The following is a 17,063-nucleotide window of genomic DNA, read 5'->3' as shown; positions in this document are numbered from 1 at the left end:
CATACCATTATGATTCTAGTGGTACTGATTGTTCCTGTGAATTTGGACAGTCCTGTCTGCTCTGAGATGATAAAATCAGATGCCTGCTTTTCAATCCCATTCCAGCCATTGGCAGCAGCCATCACCCCCACAGCAGCTCAGGTGCTGAGGAGAGGATGTCCAGCCCCATCACCGATCCTGTGTACAGTTCATCCACGTCTGCTGGAGGTGAGGAGAGGATGCTGCACTCGGTGACAGATGGCACATTGGCTGGTGGCATGGAGAGCTCTTCTCCCCATGCTGAAGCTTCCAGCTCTCCAGGGCCAGCTGAGCCAGCGTTGATGGAGCAGAGCAGGACAGCCAACACCTCCACCAGTAGCAGGGGCTTCCCTGGCCTGGCAACAGAGACAGTCTATGTACATTCTGCCAAAATACCCACTTACTCTTCTTCCCAAAACGACCTCACAAGTAAGTTGATATCTCCTGGTGCACATGTTGGGGGAATTCACATTGTCCTGTTTTTTAGTATGTTGTATGTAAAGTTCTCATTCATTGCTACAGGCAGTACCACCTGTGGGTTCACTTACGGGGATGTTTCCATTAAAAGAATCAAAACCAGACCCCACACAGATGGGGAACTGTTGCAGAAGTAGAGCCACAAACTTTCCTGTTTTGATGGTCACATTACTTTTTTTTTGCATCCAAACTGGTTTCTTTTGGGTCATGCTTTCAGAAGTGTTTTGTGATGACCTAAGTCAGTTGTAGAATTAAACCAAATTTTCGATACCCTGTTTTATTTTTTTAAAGATGGCTGAACTTAGCTGTACATCCTGAAATTTGTGTTATAAGATTGATCTCACCTTTTATGCTAAATAATCTGAATTATTTGCAGACCGATATGCTATTCATTTAGGATTTCCTGGCTGCAAAGTTTTGAATCACTGGGTTCATGATAAGCTGCAAATTAACATAATGTAATAATTTCATCTTGCAGAGGCATGGAGTTCACTGTGTCTAAAAACAAATTGACTGAAGAAGATGGATATTCTGTAGATGGGAATGGAGGATAAGAGTGAGAGGATATGAGTTTTATAAATTATGAGTGATAAAGAGAACAGTTGGGTTTTCCTGCTTAGCTTCCCACAAATACCACGGCATATTAAGTGCTTGGTCACTAATTTAGGAAAGCAATATGTGAAGAATAGTGATTTGGAAACCTACATATTTCATGAGAGTCTTGTGTCTGTCAGGGTTCACCATTTTAGAATCAATTCAGGAGCTCACATGATTGCTGATCCCGTACCCATGCTTGAATGGTGCTCGAAATTTTTAGAAAAGCATGGGCAGGTTCACAGACAAGAACATCTTATTTATTTGGCAAGCAGTTTTAATATGACATCAAAATAATTTCATATTACTCTGTCTTTCTAATGTTTTTTGTCCTTTTACTCCAGACTCTTCAGGTAGCCATCACCCAGTCAGTAGCATCGATGCTGAGAGAAGGACCTCTGTTTCTCACACAGATGGCACATACATTTCAACCACATACACCAGAGGAGGAGAAAGGACCCTCCTGTCTATCTCCAACAGCAGCACCTCTGCTGACTCCTCAGAAAGTTCCACCTTTTTTTCTGAAATTTCCAGCCCTTTTGATGCATCAAAATCATCTGTGGCTCATGACAGGCAGACCAATGCATCGAACAGTAGCAGTTTTGTTGAACCATCTACAGAGCCATTGCTGGTGCACCCTTCCAAACCGTCGACTTCTGCTTCTACAGGCAGCTTAGAAAATACAACTCTCTTCAACACTGACTCTGAGCTATTGACCACTGACAGATCATCTCTCTCTTCATCAGCATTTCCAGCCTCTTCCTCACTGTCATCACTGCAGCACTCGCTGTCATCAACACCACCACCAACCCTTCTGTTTACACAGTCAGAATCACCCGAGCCACGCTTGTACTCTGTGATGGCATCTTCATCCCCTCTGCAGGCTTTGTCGTCCTCCTTGCCCACTTCCTCCCTGCCCTCCCCATCTTATTCATTAGCATCTTTATTGCCTGTGTTTTCCTCACCCTCATCCATATCGCAGTCCAGTGACAGTGACCAAGCGAGCACCACTGTGGCTACAAGTGTAATCAGAAGGGTGCCCTCCACAGCTGCCACGGCCAGGAGCTCACCCAGAGAGACCAGCAAGCCCAGTGTCACACACCAGCCCCAAAACAGCACCACCTTCACCCCCACTGGGTCGCCTCTCCCTACAGCACCCATGGAGCTGCTCGGTGGCCGCGTCGTGTCAGTGTCTGCTCCTGCGACAGCAACAGAGACTGCCTCGCCTAGAGATGCCACCACCCAAGGGGACAGCTTTGGGAAGGCAACACCACAGCTCACCACGGCCAGTCCAACAGATGCACCCCAGAGTCCCTCACCAAGTGCAACAAGTCACAGCAATGTTGTCCCCACAGTGGTAGTGACCACAGTGAAACCTCCCGTGCTGACAACGCCGGTCAGCCGCCAGCCCACCCCAGGTGAGGCCAGCACCGTGAAAGAGCACAGGGCTCAGACACCCACGGCCACTAAGCATGGCTACACCACTGGTAAAACCACAGAGGCCACCAATCCCACCACTGCAAAGCCTGGTAAAGTCACTGAGGAGAACATTCCTGTTACACGTCCTTCTGAAGCCCCTCCAGCCATCAAGACCACTGTGAGCATTGCAACTACTTTGGCTGCTACCAAACCAACCACTGTAGCTCCGTCGAGCAGCACGGTTGGGCTGAGGACATCACCTCCTGCAACAGGTAATGTGTACCATGGCTCTCACCAGTGCTGGGGCCAGGAGCAAGCAGGGCAGGACTGCCTGGGTCCCATTTTAAGAGTTTTCCAAGAGTTGTGTATATTTGTATGTATGACAAGTCTGTTGTCAGCAGGGTTTAAGGGCAACAACTCTGTCTTCATGTGGGTTTTTTTTAAGCTGAGGGTTTAGCAATCTAGTTGAATGGCTGAAAATAAGGGAGAGCACTTCGGTGAGTGTTTGTGATAGAAAAGTTAAGCTGAAATTTTACAGTTTTGAGAAAATAAAGCAGATTGGCCTTCCAGGTAAGCACAAGATGCATTTTATATTTATTGATAGGTTAACAATAGCAATCAATAATTACCAATATCTGTCTTAGTAATGAGAAAGTACAGTTGGCCAGCAGTTGGTATTTGTGTTGAAACTGCTTCTCTTACAACAACCTATAGTTGTTTTCTCCCCGCCTCACTAAATAATCTTCTACTTAGGGGCCTGATGCTTCTCCTGGTATGCTATGTACTGCGGTCTTGCTGAGTGTGCTGTTATAGTAATTTATTACCACTGCCAGTCTCCTTTCCTTATCTTCGCAAGTAAATACATTTGCTGAAGTCTTATATGAAAGGAAGTTGATGTTGTGTTTGAAGTTCAGAGCCCAGCCATCAGGCCACTGTAGGATATTGTGGGTGCTAAAGGTATTAATCTCAGTGAAATAATATATATTCCATCCAGTAATTAAGTATTTAAAAGTTACTTTTCAAGCTGATTGGTTTTAATTATAGCTATAGCTTCATGCAAAAAAAAAATCACTTTACTGGAATGAATTATTTTTTAATTGAAAAATTAAGATAATGCACCCTTTTTAGCAACTGATTCACACTTTTGCCAAATTACTCTTTCCTTTGAAAACCAAGATTTGTCAGAATGCAAAGATTTACCAGAATGCAAAAAATCCTCTGCTGTCTTGGACATAGTGCTTTGTAGATGGGCATTCACTGCCCTGGGAGAAGATACGCATTTGTGCTCATGTGAGTCATACACACAGCAAGAGGAGCTTTTTCGACCACAACATCTTTTTGTTTCAAGAGGAAATATTGGATATATTCTTCAGAATTTTCAGTTTGAGTTGTGTAATCTATGAAGCATCTGAGATTACAGTCATTAATCCCCTGAGACAGTGTACATCAGTGGTGTCTGCTCCCCAAGCCCTTGCTCATCTATAAACTATTGGGTTGTTTGTCTTTGGAAAGAACTCTGAGATCTTCTGATGAGCAGTGCTGTAGACAAGTTGGATGCTCATATTATTATAGATCCACAATAGATCCCAAGGGCTTTTGAGTGAATAGTCCAGTGGTTTATATTTATTCTTTCAGCTCCAACAGAATAATTAGGATCAGGATAAATAGTAAGTGCAAATGATGGAATGAAGCATCTGATAATGCTCAAGAAGTCACAGAAAGGCAGCCAAGTTGATCTCTTTTAACCCACCAGTTGATGATTTTTATGATTCTTTTACTATAACCTGTTTTTTTTTCAATTTTATAGATGTGGACAAATGTCTTTCCAACCCTTGTCCTGCTCTGGCCACCTGTAACAACACCCATGGATCCTATATCTGTCAGTGTCCCCTTGGATATGAGCTGGAAAAAGGAAAGTGCAATTTAGGTAAGAAAACAAAAGTGAAAAACCAGGGATGGAAATAATTATCTTTAATCTTCTAAAATAAATTGACTTAGGCTCAAACTAGTTCAGGAGCTTAATGTTCCTCCCAACCACCACTTTTATCAGAGCCTTTTAGTGTTTACACAAGTGTGGTGTCTAATGCCTGTCATGTTGGGCTGCCTGGGGAGCAGGCAGAGATATCTGAGGGCTTCTTAAAAGTGCAGCAATAGAAGGGTGGGCTCAGGCTTGTATTTTACAACTCCCAAAAAGCATTCAGCAGCTTATCAGCCCTGCACGCTCTGGTGACAGCACTTGGCTTGGGAGAAGTGAGTGGGGCTATTGTGTAACCTGGCTTCAGTGGGATCAGCCATGTGTGGAAAATTAAGCAGCCATGAAAGTCTTTGTAAGATCAAGGTCTTGTTTCATACCTTTAGCATTTTTTGAGCAGCACAGTTATTAGTTGGAACTCATGTTCTGACCCTTTCCTTTCTATTAGAGGACTCTCAGTCTCAAGGACTTACAATATCCCATTGTAAAGGGGAATTTGTTTTCATAGATTGTCTTCTGACCCTTAATCAACGAGGATTAGAGGCATGGAAATTTTGCTAAGGAAACATGGGTGAGGTGTCCCTGAAGAGTGTTTTGAAACATTTCTTCAAGTTGGAATGTGTCAGCTTCTAATTTAGAGACTTGTTTTGATTATGCCTTGAACTGGGGTATGGGCAGATTGCATAAATATTGTGAAGGTGATTCTCATAATGATTTTTGTCTGGAGTTGATACATTAGAGATGTCTGATAAACAGTTTGTGGTGAAAATAGGCTCAGTGGATGGGAAAAAAATGGGAAAGAATCGGAGACTTCATAATGTTATCTGCAACTGTATTTGTTTTTCTGGTGCAACATAGAGCTGGAGCTCTCTGTTCTTATTTCCACTGAGTATCTCATGACACTTAATACAAGATTTAGGGGTATTATCTCTGCAAGTCTGGACAACTCAGATTATTGAATTCTGCTGCTGTGAATCAAAGATGAATCTAAGCACAGAAAAATGCATCTTTTGGACCTCTTTTCAAATGTCATTGCTCATTCTCTCCAGCAGTTTGAAAAATGAAAATGTCCTTTCTACAGTACTTTATTTTGACTTGCTGATTTCTTTTCCTTCCATTGCAGGGAGGAGTAGGAGATTTGACATGTTTACCCCAAATTATCATAAATAGCTTTGGTATCTGACACTGTCTTATTACTAAATCTATCCATTTCTCTCTGTGTTCAGGGACCTATTTAAGTTAGTCAGTGTTTCTGTATGAAATGTATGAACACTGAAGTGAAATTCTGTCTGTTCAGCAACACTGAGCTCTAGAATTTGACTGGGACTGTGGGAGCATTGCAGCAACCCTTGGGGAAAAAACCCAAGGCTGTGACTTTGCTTTATTGGGGCATTGACTCTTTTAGACATGAGTTTTCTATATGCCTTGTATGGGGATTTTCCATGCAGACAGCCCCTCATGTAAGGCAGATGAAACCACATCTACACGTGGCACAGAGATGTGCTCCAACTAACTTCTCTTATTCTCCTTTTTAGTGAGAATATTTATTGGCCAGGTTCCCCTGAAACTTAATATCACCCACGGGAAGTACACAGAGCTCTTCCACGTTGAGAGGGAGATCCTGGAGATGGTGAGTGTCCTGGCTGGGACTTTGGCAATGTTGGGACAAGGCTGCTTCACTCCTCTGATTATCATATTTCCCAGCCATTGAGTTGTAGCCATGTGGCTCTCGGTCAGTTGAGAGCCAGTGCTGGATGGGCTGTTGGCTTCCCCACAGGCTGTGACATCAATTGCTCCAAAAAAGCCCATGGGCTGGAGAGAGGTACATATCTGTGCAGTTCTTATCTAGATCACTGCATGCACAAGTTCATCCTGTGTGTGGTTCCTGGGCTGGCTGCACTTTATTCCAGCTCTTTGGAGCAGGTGATTTGGAGATGCTGCCAAAGGAGGAGGCTGCTGGGTGGAGTCACTGTGGTGCTGCTTGCACAGCTTGTGCTGGGGAGTAAATACAGACAACTGCATAGATCCAGGGTCAGGGAGGCTCCTTGGAAGATCTGCAGTCTCCAAGAGTGCTGCTTTGAGGTCGGCCTTGCATGGGGCTCTCTCCCTGTTGGCATCTGGCTCATCCTTGACCTTTGTAGTCATTACACAGTGGGGCCACAGGTCAAAATCCCCAGGTCTTTGTTCTTATCCAAGGCTGTGCAATGGTGACTTTGTCCACCCCTTACTGGAAACAGGGCAGTGCATCTCTCTTACAGAGCAGATGAGCCCTTGGGGTGCTCAGAGCCCCCTTGGTCTCAGCAGGCATCTCTGGCAAGCACAGGGGATGGTGTCAGTGATCCAGAAGGAGTATGCCATGCCACATCCCACGGGCTGCCTCCCTCCATCATCCCTGGGGCACTAACAGCTGCTCTCTCCTTCCTTGCAGCTCAATGCATCCCTGTCAGTCTTGCCAGGATACCACCACTCCACAGTTAAGGCAAGCAGGTAAGGCTAAGGCTGCCAGGGAAAGAATGAGAAACTTGAGCATTCAGGATACTCAATTTAAGATCCACATTCTCCATTTTGAGTCAGTGCTGAGCTTGATACAATCCAGCCTGGCAGTGATACAGGGCATGAGGAATGCCTGACCAGCTTGTCTGGCTCACCTGGTACTCATCTCCTGACCTGAGCGGTTTGGGGATGGGCTTGAGAGCTGCCCAGGAGGGATTTATGGCTGGTTCCAAAGTGGCTGGGCTACCAGCATCCTTTCCAGCTCTGCATTTTCCTCTCTGTGCATTGGTTAGTCCTGTTTTTAAGGTCTGTTACAGTGCATGGCTCTTTCAGTGTGTGTGTAATTCTGGGTCTGTGGTAATAGACTTGTGTTAATAACAATGCTGTGTAAAAGGTGCTAATGATGACATCAGATTGACCCATGATACTCAGAGCTGTTTTGTTTTGTTTTTTGTTAGGGAGGCAAATTTTGTGCATGTTTCAGTGCAATCCACGTTCTCTTTAGCATCCAACGTGACTTTCTACGATGTTATCAGCAGTGTGAAAAGCTACATTCGAGCTTGCAAATCCCCCACTGAAGCCTGCCAGTTCATCTCCAGCCTGAAATCACTCCACAGAGGTAAATAGCATCTGGAGGGACTGTGACAGGAGGGGAAAGGGATGTTTTATTTTGCTTCTTTTATAACAGGGGAAGAAAGATTTGCCATTTGGAAAAATCCCTCTGAATCTTTTTATCTAACTTAAATGGGAGTCATCTTAAGAACCCCACAGTACAAAAGGGATGCAGATACCAAGCCTTATCTTTGCCACATGTGTGAGAAATCTGCCTCTCTCTGAAAATATTGCACAGCACAGGATTAGAGGCATTGTAGGGCAGCCTTTCATCTCTGGGATGTGACCCCAGGCCCAGCCAGATCAAAAAACCATAAGTCTTAATTCCACACACGAGGCTGGGAGCCAGGGAAATGGTGTGAAAGCCAAGAGACAAAACCCTGCCAGTGAACTCGATTAGAGCTGCTGGAGGCTGCATGGCGAGCTCTGCTCTCCTGCCTGCCCAGTTTCAGTGCTGCAGGTTGCAAAATGTCTCACAATTAAGACCTGTCGATTTCTGTACTGAATCCTCTGTCTGCCAAAGGGGAATACAGCACATAAAGATGTGGGGAAGGACACCAGTGTTGTGCATGACCTTCTCCAGGAGGACCCCAGTGCTGTGCCCTGGCATCTCCCAGTTCTTGTTTCCTGAGGGAACAGTAGAGGAGATTTAGCTGTGAGAGGCACCTCAGGATGCATGGAATGAGCACCCTTGAAAGAGTTTCCTGCAAGGAAACTGCTGCCCATGGGGTTTTGTGACTTTGGAGTTCCAAGCTTTGAGGTTTGGCCTTGAGGGCGATGAAGGGTGGCAACACTTAGCCTGGATTTAGTGGAATATCCCTGTGTGATTTTGGCAAAGTAAACATGCAGATGAGAAGTTTAGTGTGTGCCTTTGTTGCAACGTGCTCTGTTTTAAAGCCACACTATGCCCATGAATTGCTTTGAATTATTTGGGTAATATTGCCCAGATTATACCTACCCATTACCCCTGATACAATGTTTCTGTAAACTCAACTTTTAAATACGCAGAATAAGAAACAAATTATGTTCATGTGTAAATATCTAAAGGAAAGATGTCAGATAAAATAAGAAATTGATCTAGCAAGGAGGGGTTTATAAAAATAGAGTGCCAAAGGAGTGACATTTTTTCCATAAAATCCTATTTCTCATGAGTATTTATTCATTCCATTTAGTCTGACCTCCCAGTAAAAAATGTAAATTTGATGACACAATTTCCATAATTTATCCATGGTTTTGCTGGATGCTCATTGTAACAAGTCTGACTTTCTAAAGTAAAACACTGCTTCAAAGTAATGTAAATGAAAGGACAAATTTTTTGTTTGAAAAATGAAGAAATCCAGTGCTTAATACTGAAATGGAAAAGAATTGGTTTGGTCTAAGCAGAATGTTTCGCTTGATATAAACTTAAAAATTGATTTGTTGAACTGTGTCAGAGGATGAATATGTTTGAGCTTGAGCCAAACCAAATTTCTCTTTTTCATTTCCCCTTCTGCTTCTGAACTGAAACATTTATTATTCACTCCTGTATTTGCCTGCACAAATGATGGTAGATACACAAGAAATGGTGACATAGGGTAATGCTGACTTCCTCCTAATGGAACAAATATTACTGAGAGAAAAAAAAAAAGGCAAAGAAAAGAGATTAAATCAGCACATCAGCTGAATGGGATGCCCAGGGAAAGCAAATGTGCATAATGATGGATTCAGACAGGACCATGCTGATGTTGGCCACCTCTTCCCAACAGTTGGCAGCTTGTGCAGGCAGAAAGACCCTGAATGTGACAAGGAAACTTCAGAATGCACCGACTTCGATGGAGTCGCGCTGTGCCAGTGCAAAAGTGGCTACTTCAAATACAACAAGATGGACCACTCCTGCAGAGGTATTGCTCTTTATGTGGTGTATGTTGCCTGAATCTTCCTTAAAGTTTTTGTTCCAGTGGAAATAAGTGCGTGTGTGTAGTGCTGTGCATGCAAGAAACTCAGTATTATGTATAAATGTTTGCAGCTCAAGTTTCTTTTATTTAGTTAGGGGCCTTTTGAGCAGACACTGAAGTTACAGTCTCTCTCTAGAAATAATATTATCTCTTTCTGGAATATGCTGTGAGTCACAGTGATTGAGGAGAGGGAGAAAGGGGCCTGGCTGCTCTGGGCTCCAGTTCAGTGGCACAGAGCAGAGATGACGTGTGCCTCTGCCTGTTTTGATTTTGTCTGAACTCTCAGTGAACTTAGGGGAAGTGCTTTAAATTCACAAGCTTATATTAATACATCATCAGTATTTTGAAAATTTATATCTTAAAATGATTATGAATTTATTTTTCAGCTGGTCTCCAAATAGAAATTTTAAGCTGAAAAGTCATACTATTTTTTTAGCTATTCCTAAGATCAACAAATCTGGTTTTGCTGCATTTTAAGCAAAGTTTTTGCATCCCAGTGTTCAAAATTACTTCTGTAGGATCAGGGTGTCCATTCTCTTGTTTCAGTGGTTGCCGTTGGGCGTCTTAAGAAATGCAGTGTTCTGATGACATATCAATAAGAAATGCAGTAGTGGTTATATATTGCTTCTGGCACTGCCTGCTGGGTTGCTCTTGAAATAGGAGGAGATGTTTTGTCAGTTCCAAATCTGAGAGTGAGAAAAATGTGCCTGGAAATAACTTGTGTGCTACAGACTCTGGGTGGGACAGCTCAGAGATGGGCATCTCTGCATCCTGGGTCATGGTCCTGCCTCTCCTCCACTGTGTGGCTCCTTTGTGACAAAACCTTTCTCTTTGTGTTTTCCTTCCTTCCCCTCATCTGGTATGTTGGAGGAAGGATTTCTTTTGGGAAATACTGAGTATCTCCACCAACCCTAGATAGTCAGAGGGGCTTTTGTTATGTTTGAGGAGCTGTGCTGAAACTTGGGAGGCTTTTGCCCAATTCTTGTTCCATCATGGAGAGTGGGGAACCAGGGAGAGTTACTCCATTTGTCTTGTTCATGTCTCTTGCCAAGAAGTGAAGATAAATACCTGAAGGGCTGTGAGGCACTTGGATGTGATGGTTGCAGAGGGCTAAGAGATCTAAGATCTTGTATGTGTGATTGTGCCCTACTTATGAAACTTGTTTGCTGTGGAAAATATAAAAACCTTTTCTGTAAACAGTAAGGCCTCAATTCCGCCTCCATCTCACTGCTGTCAGTAGGAAACATCTTACTGATCAGCTTGAGAGTGTCTGAGGGACAGGACTGATGTGGGATTTAGGCTGTGGTGCAGAGGCATGAGGGCAGCACTGACTGCATGGTGCCACTCTCTGACAGAATACCAGATTTTCATTATTATTTGTGCCCATCTGGATAATCCAGGTTGTTGGGATTTTTAAAGGCTTTTTCAAAAGCCAAGCTCTGGCCCCCATTTGATATTTAGGGCTATTTTGCTGATAAATATAGCATACAATATACCAGCCACTTTGAAAGTCTCTGCCCTTTTGGTGGCTAAACAGGAACCGAGGTCTCGTGAGCATCCGACCCTCATTGTGGGTTGTGAAAATGTGGTTTAGTAGCTCCAATTATAGTATTTGCAAAGAGGGAAATGGCTATTGTGCTGCCCTGTCCGGTCTCTCCCGTGGGAAGGCTGGGAGAATTGGCTGCCCTGACCCACAGGGTTTGTTCTGTCCTCCTTGTTGCATCTGTCCTCAGGGACAAGCTTGAAAAAGCATCCCATGGACCAAGGAAGGGCTGGAACTCTGAGCCACGGGAGTTCCAACATGTTGGCCGTGGTAGCTCTTGCTGTGCTGTTCAGTGTCTCTGGGTTGTTGCTGATTTTCAACCTTTTCAGTATCTTCAGGGCTATTTCAGTTGCAGAGCAACAAACCCGATGTGCCAGCTTTTCAAGGGCATGCTATTTTTACTAGTACAGAGTGTTTCTGGAATGAAGCAAGGAGCAGCAAAGCAGGTTTCATTTCCAAAGAGACCCCTGAGTGTCTTTTGGGAAGGCTAGGGCAAAGGGATCCTAGGTTGAAGAGTACAACTCGATAGCTTTGCTTGGCCCCTGCCACCTAGGTCTTTCCTCTGTTCCCTGCTTGTGCTTGAAATCTTGCCAAGTGAGTGTGACAGTGAGAGCTCTCCTGGGAGTGTGTTCAAAGGAGCAGGAAAGATGCCAGAGGAGAAAGCAAAGTGGCAGGAAAAGACACAGTGAGGAGAGGAAAATACATAAGATTTTAAGAGAGAGAAATGCATATTCAGGATCTTGCTTTTCCTCTTTACTGCCACTATATCCTCCTGACCTGAGAGCTGTGTGCCAGTGAGGTCCCAAGGCTGCTCCTGCCCATGGCACAGCTCCAGCTTTGGAACAGCTTAAGGTGTATGCACTGCCTGATCCTGTGGTTCACTTTGGTAGAAGATTCACTCCATAATGTTTTCAACTTGCTTTTGTTAGCAAGTGAAAGGAGTAACCCATCCAGTACTGCCTTAGTGGTATGAATGAGCCAGGCAAGGATCCTTTGGGATTTACTATCTTTGTCCTGGCTGTTTGTTGACTGAGACTCTTAATCATTCTAGAGGCAGAAAAATACATCCAGTACAAAAAGTATTGCGGTGAGGTGCAGCAGGGGGTCTGTGTAATGAGTTTCACCCTCCCTATCCCCAGCTCTGGCAAAATAAATGGAATGAGGGAGGTGGTGAAGGACTAGTGGGGCTATATAAGGCAAAGAAAGGTGTGCAAGACCAGCTATTGTGGACATCAGTCCCCCCACCATCATTGGTGCTAGAATTGTTACAGCAAGTCTGTGTCTACAGCCACAATATTTGTGATGTGAGTGCATCACTCTTGTGTGTCCACCAATCCTGAGGATGTGGGGCAGGCAAAAGATGGGAAATTTTGTTATCCCTGGGTTTATAACATATATTTCTGGGAATCAGAAATCAAAAGGGTCAAAGGGAGCCTGTGAGCATTCAGAGAAAAGCTGCAATAATTAGGGACACTCAAAGATCTCAGTGGCCTTGGCTTTCTTAAAGATAAAGGAGTGGTTTGGTGGTGAGGAGGAGAAATCTGATCATATAACCTTTTCCAATCTAATACGTAAACACCCAAAGTCTGGAATGTGACACTGGGGTAATTCAGACCAGAAAGAAGGTGAATGTTTTTAATGGCTGAGGAAAATTAACTTTCTGAGCATCTGACCCAAGGCTGTGGTTGATTGTCTGTCACTGAAAATATTTAAATCAGTCTTGGGTGTTTCTCTAAAACGTGGCTCTAGTCCAACTATTTGATTTGCAACTGGAATTAAATTTAGGGAAATTCTCTGACAGTTTTAAGCACATAGTGTTTGAGGGGAGAAAAAAAAATCCATGAGCATTTTTATTTTCACTTAACAGTTCCCTGTGGAATGTGCTACAGAGGTTTCCCACACTCTTGGTGATGTCTTGCAGACCCCCAAGGGCTGCTGCCTGTGCTGGCCCTGGCTTGTCCCTCTGTCCAAAGTGGCTCTGCCTGTGTCACTCCTGCCCAGGTCTTTGAGTGACCACCTTTGATGCTTCTGTGAAGGCAGCAGATAATTGTGTGTCCGATGTGTCCCTTTGCTGTTCATCATAACAGTAGTATAACTTCCTCAGATAATTTAGGATAGCTGTCTGTGACCATGGAATTTATTGTATTTTGAAGTGATGGTTTTGGTTTTTCACTAACACTTGGCACATAGCAATTTTCTGGATTATTTAGACCTAAATAAATTAAATTTCTATTGTGTAGTAAAATATGGTATCTCAAAATTTGACTTAGCTGCAAATTTGAAAGGTCAGAAAAGGTGACATGAGAAAAAAACATTAGCCTACCACTTTAGGTTACCCTGACTGTGTTTGCATAACATCTTCTTTGCAGTCTTAACATTTAAAAGTAATTAATAACATGCGCCAGTGCTAAAGTAGGATAATTCAAATCGAGTTTCAAAACAAAAACTGGAGGCATTTGCAGATTTTCTACATGGCTATTTTGTGAGAAGCAATACAAAGTGTGCAGTGAGTTTTAGTTTGGGCAAGAAGAGGCTCTGCTGGGAATTCCATTACCAGCAGCCCACCCTCCGCCAGGCTCCAGGCTGGCTCTGCCTGGAAACCCTGAAACGGTTCCATCAAAGCCAGTGGGAGGTGAACTTCAGTGCACGATGTTTTGCCTAAACCAGAGGCCATCCTGCATCCCATCAAAGCACATCGCATTGCTGCTGTGCATGGTCAGTGCCATGGGGCAGTGGAGGTGTGGCTGCTGTGAGAAGCGGCGGTGGGAAATCCCTCCCTGCTCCACTGCGCGGTGCTCACGGTCCTTCTCTCTGGTTTCAGCCTGTGAAGATGGATATAAGCTGGAAAACGAGACTTGTGTGAGGTATGGTGACTGTTCTGCACTCCTCCTGCCCCACCATCCTTGCTCTGGTGACCTGTCGGCACAACTGAGCCGCTGAAACTCCCTGTTGTTCTCTTTCCCCAGCTGCCCCTTCGGCTTGGGTGGATTCAACTGTGGAAACCGTGAGTACCGAATCTCATTTCTTTTATTTTCCACAGTGCCAGAAATGGGAGATTTGAAACAAGTAATTGCAAGTGATTGTGTCTAAAACGCAGTAGGCACATGCTGCTTTTGTCAGTGTTTTTTGTTTCTTCATTTTCTGTTGAAAGTAATTTTGTGGACCTTTGACAAAGTTGACTTAATGCTATTGACTAAGGAAAGGAGAGCTCCTTTCTCTGGATACTCTGTCAGGATAGCACATATAGTGGGCACTCTTGAAGCAAAATATTTGAAGGTGAATCCATGAAATACCCTTTGAATTATTCTGATCTGTCAGTGAGGGGAATCTATTCCTTAGGGAAACAAGAACTTGTTTCTATTTCACTAGAACATTTAAGGCTATATTGCTTACAAAGGGGGGGTGAAGGTGGGAAATAAACAGTTAATCCCTTTGCATAGGGACTGTAGATATGTTGGCACTGGGGTTTAAAACCACCCCACTGTTTCTGAGTCTCTGTCTCTCCTGTCTGTAGCATATCAGCTCATCACGGTGGTGATTGCTGCCGCAGGAGGGGGACTGCTGCTGATCATGGGCATAGCCCTGATTGTCACCTGCTGCCGGTAGGTACCATGGCCTGGCTCATCCAGGTGTCCTCCCAGTGAATTACACCACACTCAGTGCTGCACGTGTGAACTCTGAAGGGCTAAAACACAGGTGAAAACATAGGATAGCTAAGGACCAAAACAGGTGTAAATATAAGCTAAGCGAGTGGGTTAATCAGAGATACTGAAATACCAAACTGTGCTTTGATTTGGGGCATTTTATTTTTCCCAGCAGCGAGGCCAAACAACTGAATTGGGTGTCTCTTAAAGGTACACCTGGACATCATTTCCTCTAAGGATGGAGAGGTAAAGGAGTCTTTCCCATACAGAGCTGTAAGGCTCTGGAGCCAGGAAGCAGACTCTAAAAATGCAAGCTAAGTAGAAAGAGAAGTTTAGGAAACGGGAGAGGTTACTTGCCATTGCTCAAGTGGTGTTTTAGTGTATTTAAGGTTGTTTTCATTTTCCTTTATGGACAACTCCTGCATATACTTTCACTCTGTGTGTCTCTCCCTCTCAGACACAAACACACATCCCCCTGCTAGTTCCCATACCAGCAGTTGACTTTGAACTAGAGGCAAGATGTGCTTGCCAAGGAAGCTGTTTTGTGATTTATGTAGTCTGAAAAGGGATGCCTTGCACTAACACCCTCTCCCTACCATTCCAGTCCCCAAACTTAGGATTTCAAAGCTCTTTGATAAAGTTGGCAGCCTGATTTATCAGTAATATAGACATGGCAGTGGTTTGGTGGGCACAGTGGTGTGCTCCTGATACCCTGTATTTTCAGCCAGGGGGATGCCAGCAAACCCCAGCCAGGAGATGAGGTGGCAGTACAACTCCAGCCCCGCCCCAGAGTGCAGATCTCTGCAGTGATGGACTGATGTTCTCATGAGCCCTGGCTTTTGGCAGCTTATGGGACTTCCTGGAGGATACTCTGCTTTGAACTGAAGTGTCAACCAAAATCCACTCATATAACATTTATATTCATGGAGGGACATTTTGGTGTCATTCAGACCAGCGCTTTGCAGGTCTTCCTTCTTAGGGATTAACATAGTGCCTACAAGTGCTATAGTTAATAGCATGGGGGCTCCTATACATTTTTTTTCCTCAATTTACATTATTTTTTCATTGACTTAGATGAACATACATTTTTAAGAGTTAAGGGGCATAAGCTGTAAAAGGAGAGGGTCAAACTGAATGTAGGGAAAAATTCTTTCACCAAGAGAACAGTAAGGCAGTGGAACAGGTTGCTCAGGGAGGTTGCCATCTCTGTCTGTGGAGATTTCAAATCCCACCAGATAATGCCCTGAGTTGTATAATCTGATTTCATATCTGACTTGGCTTCAGAGCAGAAGATTGAACTATAGTCCTTCTGAGGTCATCTTTGTTCCCAGTCAAGGTTCATAACATCAAGTAATGATCTCTCCTGAGATCATGTCAGAAGTGTATACAAGACAGCAGGATAAGTTGTATTTTTTGACTTTCCCTCATTCTTTTATAAACAGGAAGAATAAAAATGACATAAGTAAACTGATTTTCAAGAGTGGGGATTTCCAGATGTCACCTTATGCTGAATATCCGAAGAATCCCCGGGCACAGGAGTGGGGCAGAGAGACCATCGAGATGCAGGAGAATGGAAGCACCAAGAACCTGTTGCAGATGACAGATGTGTATTATTCGGTATCTATCCATAGCTTAACTTTTAATCCTTCGTGCCCCATACAGGAAAGAGATATTCCTTTACTTTTGGAAGCACAGATCCCTTTCCTGCAAGATAAAAGGGCAAAGCAAATGTCTTCCATACACAGCAAGGCATCAGGAGTCCCATGGACTCTAGCTATTACCCGTGGTGAATATCACAAAGAGATGTCATTAGAAAGAATGCTTAGGAAATGTCTAGGAATATTTTGGTAAAAATGCCCCAAAAGCCCAATCCTAGACTAGAGAAGGACAGTTAAAGGTTTTGCACAGACTGTTAGGATTCCCTGTAGGTAGTTTTCTCCTGTCCACCCTCACTGATGAAGTGGAAGGTTGAAAGCTCTGTCTGGGGAACTTCCCCCCAAAATAGGAAGATAGTGGTCACTGAGGACCCCCCTTTTCCTTCATTCCTGCCCTCTCCAGGGTACATAAGGAGCATCCCTTCAGCTCTGAGGGAATAAGGATTAATAGGCTGTGTAGGGCACAGAAAGACACAAGCACAAGACTTTATGTCATGGTTGGTATAATCTGCTAATGTCTGTATCCCGAGCTGTGGTGCTGCTCTATTACCTGTCACTTATCTTCAGCAACATGTACTTAAGGTTTGTGTGGGTTACTCATGTGGGTGAAGGTCACAGAATATCACCCAAGTCACACATTCTGGACTCCTTGCTCTCCAGAGCCGAGAACAGAGAGCGTTACTATTTTTCTGGCTTGTATTT

The 17,063-nt window shown here is 44.0% G+C and overlaps 1 protein-coding gene across 5 annotated transcripts in view; it reads left to right on the top strand.

Moving 5' to 3' along the window:
* Positions 1-17,063, top strand: part of HEG1 (heart development protein with EGF like domains 1) — a 51,258-nt gene that overhangs the window by 26,041 nt on the left and 8,154 nt on the right. For 4 of the 5 annotated variants that reach the window (XR_014853528.1, XM_085066989.1, XM_085066988.1 and 1 more), the window contains 11 exons: positions 106-447; positions 1,434-2,780; positions 4,316-4,435; positions 6,016-6,110; positions 6,909-6,967; positions 7,432-7,592; positions 9,331-9,465; positions 13,884-13,926; positions 14,029-14,066; positions 14,577-14,664; positions 16,149-16,323. Coding sequence is in view for 4 of the 5 variants with exons in the window: in XM_085066989.1 (XP_084923115.1) it covers positions 106-447; positions 1,434-2,780; positions 4,316-4,435; positions 6,016-6,110; positions 6,909-6,967; positions 7,432-7,592; positions 9,331-9,465; positions 13,884-13,926; positions 14,029-14,066; positions 14,577-14,664; positions 16,149-16,323 (2,603 nt within the window). In the remaining variant the exon portion in view is untranslated. The remainder of the gene's footprint in view (positions 1-105; positions 448-1,433; positions 2,781-4,315; positions 4,436-6,015; positions 6,111-6,908; positions 6,968-7,431; positions 7,593-9,330; positions 9,466-13,883; positions 13,927-14,028; positions 14,067-14,576; positions 14,665-16,148; positions 16,324-17,063) is intronic. The other variant, XM_085066990.1, reaches the window with a different exon arrangement.

Source organism: Lichenostomus cassidix, chromosome 7 (assembly GCF_008360975.1).
Source record: "Lichenostomus cassidix isolate B80296 chromosome 7, HeHo_3.0, whole genome shotgun sequence".
In the NCBI taxonomy this organism is placed as follows: Eukaryota; Metazoa; Chordata; class Aves; order Passeriformes; family Meliphagidae; genus Lichenostomus; species Lichenostomus cassidix.
Note: the sequence above shows the minus strand (reverse complement) of the source record. Positions and strands in the feature narration are given on the sequence as shown.